Source organism: Solanum dulcamara, chromosome 4, assembly GCF_947179165.1.
Source record: "Solanum dulcamara chromosome 4, daSolDulc1.2, whole genome shotgun sequence".
Taxonomy (NCBI): Eukaryota; Viridiplantae; Streptophyta; class Magnoliopsida; order Solanales; family Solanaceae; genus Solanum; species Solanum dulcamara.
This window is the reverse complement of record NC_077240.1, coordinates 77,571,267-77,576,249: the sequence shown is the minus strand read 5'-3', so window position 1 is coordinate 77,576,249 and position 4,983 is coordinate 77,571,267. Positions and strand designations below refer to the sequence as shown.

Sequence of the window (4,983 nt, the reverse complement as noted above, 5' to 3'; positions counted from 1 at the left end):
GGCGAATCCAACATTTCAAGAAGACGGGTGCATCATTACTTTAAAGATAAGATCTACAATTGTACGAAAAGGGCATGATATACCATTCATTACGAAAGTGACTTATATGTACTCCTACTATTACATAAATGGTTCATATATACTCTTTCCCTCTAATGTAAGTGCAAAAATTAATATTAGAAAATAATAATCCATGTAAGGATATATTTTATCTTTCTCATATGTTTTTTTCTCAAACTTTTTTTTTGATTCAACGACTAATTTGAATCTATTATTTTGAAGGTTAAATTAATTTTTTTCACTAATTTTATTGTAAAATTTATTATAAATGTCCCAATTCTTTTTATAGATACAAAAACTAAATTACATTATAGCCGAAAAATATTTAAACTTCAATATAGAAGCAAGAAAAAATTATTTTAATTTTTTTCTTACTTTTTTCTCTTTTTTGATTCACATTTTTTTTATTTCTCTTATTTTTACGATAAAGAATGAAAGAAAAAAACAAAATAAAAATAAGAAGCTCATCTAAAAATAATTAAATAAGTTAAAAAATAATGTATGTGAAAAAGATATAATATACCCTTACATAATTTTTTGTAATTAAAAATTTCCATCGAAACCCACTAATCTTCTTTTTACAAAAATAAAAATAAATGAATGAACTGTGTTATTAGCTAGGTTTGAACTAAAAACCATGGTGTTGATAACAAACTCTTTAATCAGTAAGCCATCCAGTTGCTTTGATCATAGGTTCCTTTAGCTAATTTAATATATTGTTTAAGAATTATATAAATAATATATCAAATTTATGATCACGCGTTTTCATGACCCAAAATTTAAACATAAATTTGCCCACGTGTGTATGTATGATATGTTTCGAATAAAAAACTAATGATATATTTTGAAAACTCAATAATAATCGCCATAATATTGCTTCTTTTTTCTTCTTCTTATATTTTATGAGAAGTTCATGACACATGTCACTCATTGCACCACACATGTCTTATTCAACTTTCACCACTTCCCTATTAATCGTTCTACTTTCCTCTACTCCAGGGCGGATCCATATGCAAATGAGGGTTCATTCCAATCCCTTTATTAAAAAATTATATTATTTAAATAAAATAAATTTTTTAATTTATATGTATATATTTAATATTGAATCCCTTAATTATAAGTTAAAGGATTAGCTTAGTGACAAATGAAATTCAATATTTCATCTTAATTTGTCTCAGCTTGTGAATTCGAAGCCTAATAAGCATTTTTTTTCCTAATTAACGTGTTTAATTTTTTAATACATAATTATTGCTTGATGTCTTCCACACAAAAGCCTCTATATATAACCACTTGACACTACCAAAAATAATGCAACAGCCCACACAAGAAAAAAGGAAAGGTCAATTCAGTCTATCGGTATTAGTTTTTGACTTTAAGAAAATTGATGGACATATTTTATAAAAAAAGTATTTTATTTTTAAAAAGAAAACCGATACAGTTTTTTTCCCTTCAAAAATTAGAGGATGTTTTAGATTTTTGAATTACAAAATTTTATTTGAATAGTATAAATAAAAATAATGAAAATATTTTATCAAAGAATATGTGTAATCGAATGATAAAATTATTTAAAATCATAAAAAAAAAAATAAGTTCGATTTCAAAGTAGCTACATTTTTTAATACTTCCAACAAATTGACCCATCAATTGAAAACTTTGGCTTTCTTCTTATCGAAACACATTGGAACGAAGAAGAGGAGATTGGGTATTAAATTATGTAGCAACTAGCAAGTAAATTGTGTTCCCGCCTTTTTAGAAACAAAATTGTATATTCACCAAAAACAAATGTTACATGACATTTTATGTGTTTTTAATATTGTTAAATAGGATATTATATTAATAATTTTAATGTGCATCAGTATATAGTAATGACAGAGCGTCGGAAACACTAGTAACATATGGCATTCTATGTAGATAACAATCATGATACACTTACTACATACCAAAGACACATAATTTACAAATAGTGAAAACATAAACTATCATACGAAGAAGGAAGCATAGCGAGCTTTATAAAATCAACTATTACATTAATATATAAAAAAAAATTACTTTCAATCTTTCTTAGAATAAAGTATGATGCCATTGAGTCACACTTAAGAAGGTTGATAGGGAGTGGCAATCAAGTAAAGGTCATTCTTTCTGGTACAACTTGCTCCATCAGACTCAGTCAAGTCAAGATCACTTGGATTAATTCCGTTTGGGAGTTTCCAATCAAAGTGATACAATAATTTTGCCAAAGGCAAATAAACATTAGCTAAACCAAATGATATTCCAGGACAAATCCTTCTTCCACTACCAAAAGGAAGAAATTCGAAGTTATTACCAGCAAAATCAATTGAGCTGTGCTCAAATCTTTCAGGTTTAAAGCTTTCTGCATCATCCCAATATTTTGGATCTCTTCCAATAGCCCATACATTAACTATAACTTTTGTTTTCATAGGAATAGTATAGCCATTTATGACTACTTCTTCACCACATTCTCTTGGGAGCATAAGTGGAAGTGGAGGATGGAGTCTTAAAGTTTCTTTAATGACTAGCTTTAGGTATTTCAATTCTTCAACATCATTTTCATCAAAAGTTTCTTTTCCTCTAAAGGCTTCTCTTACCTCATCTTGAGCTTTGGAAAATACATTTGAATTCTTAATCATTTCCACCATGGCCCAATCAATTGTGGTTGATGTTGTTTCTGTCCCTGCTGCAAACATGTCCTACATGTATGAGCAAGTTGCAAGGTTAAATTCATTTACACGTGTTGTGTTAAATAAGAAATTGACTAATTTTTTAAAATAAAAAAATTCGAAAAATATTTTCTTTCAACCAAGCACACCTTGAGTATATGTTAAATAATAATAAGGGGAGAATTGTGTAGTATATACTATATAGTATGTACTTACATAAACAATAGCTTTGATGTTGTCATTGGTGATTGGAAATTGAAGGTCTCCATCTTTCATAAGTCTTAATAGTACATCAATTAAATCTTCACCTCCTAATTCACCATTAGTCTTGCCAATTACAAGATTTTTCTTGTGCTCATTTATAACATTCTCAGCAATAGTATCTACCTTATGGTGGAGATCCATAATTTTACCTTTCATTCCACTTAACACATGAAGAAATTTCATTGATGGAAATATGTCAGCTACATGGAACCCTCCCAATAAGAATGTCACCTTTTTCATTACTCGTATAAATTCGTCTTGCTCCTTGAGTATCGTCCCAAATGCTGATCGACATACTATGAAGCTTGTAAATAACGAAATCCTTTTTGTTACATTAACCGGCTCATGACTAGAGGATGATGATCGAAAAAATTCAATAAGACGAAGAGTTTCATCTTGTCTAATCGAACTGAATGATCGAACATTTTTGGCATTAAGCACTTCCAAGACACAAATTTTGCGCATCTGTCTCCAGTAATCACCATATGGACAAAAGGCAATATCTGTGCAATTGTACAAGACAATTTCGGAGACCACAGTTTTTGGCCTAGATGCAAAAGCGAGATCATGAGTTTTTAGTACTGTTTTCGCCATCTCAGGGGAAGTGATGACAACCACAGAAACTTCACCTAGTTGAAGGTGCATAATTGAACCATATTTTTGGGCTAAATCTCTAAGAACACGATGTGGAAGTCCACCAACCATATGAAAAATACTTCCAAGAATAGGTAATTTCCATGGACCAGGAGGCAATCTTTTGTTAATTTGGCTATTGGAATTCTTCAATTTTTTAAGTAAAAATAGGAAAGATACAAAAAGGAAAATGGAAATCAAGTTGAATAACTCCATTTTTTGGAGAGAGATCAGAGAGAGGGGGATTGGGTTTGTTTGATTCAATTATAAGTGTTTTAAAAAGTCGTTGCATATGCTTTTATAGAGATTTTTGTTTTTATCGGGCAAAAGGGTTTTGTAATAAAGACAAACATACATTTTGGGGATAAGGGTCAAATAGTCCTAAACAATTGAAAATAGGTTAACTTTACCCTCCCTTATATTTTTTATTTAAAAATGTCTTTGTCGTTATAATTTTAGTTTTAAAATATCTTCCAAATAGTCACGTTTTGTTAATTATCCTGCTGATTTTTTTTCTTATACAAAAATATTTTGTTTTTTTTTTACTTGTCAGGTTTTGCTTTACGCGAGTTAATTTAATTTATTTTTAGAGTTAAATTAAATTAAATTAATTTAATATTTTTAATTTAAATTTAGATATTAAATAATTGTACAAAAAAAATTATAGATCATAATTTTTCTCATATTAATATGATATTATGTATTTTAAAGCATTAATCAAAATTTATGCAATTTAATTCTAAAAAAATAAAACGTGATTACGTAAAATAAACAAAGAGAGTAATTCAATTGACTTATGAAAAAAATTAGGTAAGCAATTTTATTTTAATCGTAATTATTATAATTATATTTTCTTGTCAATCCTAATGAAGTTCTTAGTAAGCAAACACGGGAACATGATAAGAAGACTGTCAACAGCAGCTACAAGAACTTTGGGATAATAAACAATATTTTGGGTACATAAAATATTTTGTGTTATTCTAAAATTTGAAAAAATATATGATATTTTAAGAAATATAATAACTGTAATAAAAGAAATATTTATCAAAATAAATTTCTTTTTTAGTGATACTATTTATTGCTATAAAAATATTTAGCGATAAATGAGTTAATGTTATTATATTTAAAATCGCTATAATCTTTAGTGACATTTATATAGAGTGTTGATTATAAATATCTATAGTTATTATTGCCGCTAAATATAATATAGCGAAAATTATATTATAGCTAAATCTTTTATTTATTGTAGTGAATTTTTTTTGAAAAAATTACCTAATTACACTATTTTATTTACCATATTTTCCATTACTCCCATATTCCATTTCAAAAAATTTCAAAAATCTCTTCT

The 4,983-nt window shown here is 27.6% G+C and overlaps 1 protein-coding gene across 1 annotated transcript; it reads right to left on the bottom strand.

Moving 5' to 3' along the window:
* Nucleotides 1–1,936: 1,936 nt before the first annotated feature.
* On the bottom strand, nucleotides 1,937–3,919 carry LOC129887682 (premnaspirodiene oxygenase-like). The gene is made up of 2 exons (XM_055962863.1): nucleotides 2,955–3,919; nucleotides 1,937–2,768 (listed from the first exon to the last, which is right to left on the bottom strand). The coding sequence occupies exons 1-2, from the start codon at nucleotides 3,849–3,851 to the stop codon at nucleotides 2,154–2,156; spliced, it is 1,512 nt and encodes a 503-aa protein (XP_055818838.1). The 5' UTR covers nucleotides 3,852–3,919; the 3' UTR covers nucleotides 1,937–2,153.
* Nucleotides 3,920–4,983: the final 1,064 nt, after the last annotated feature.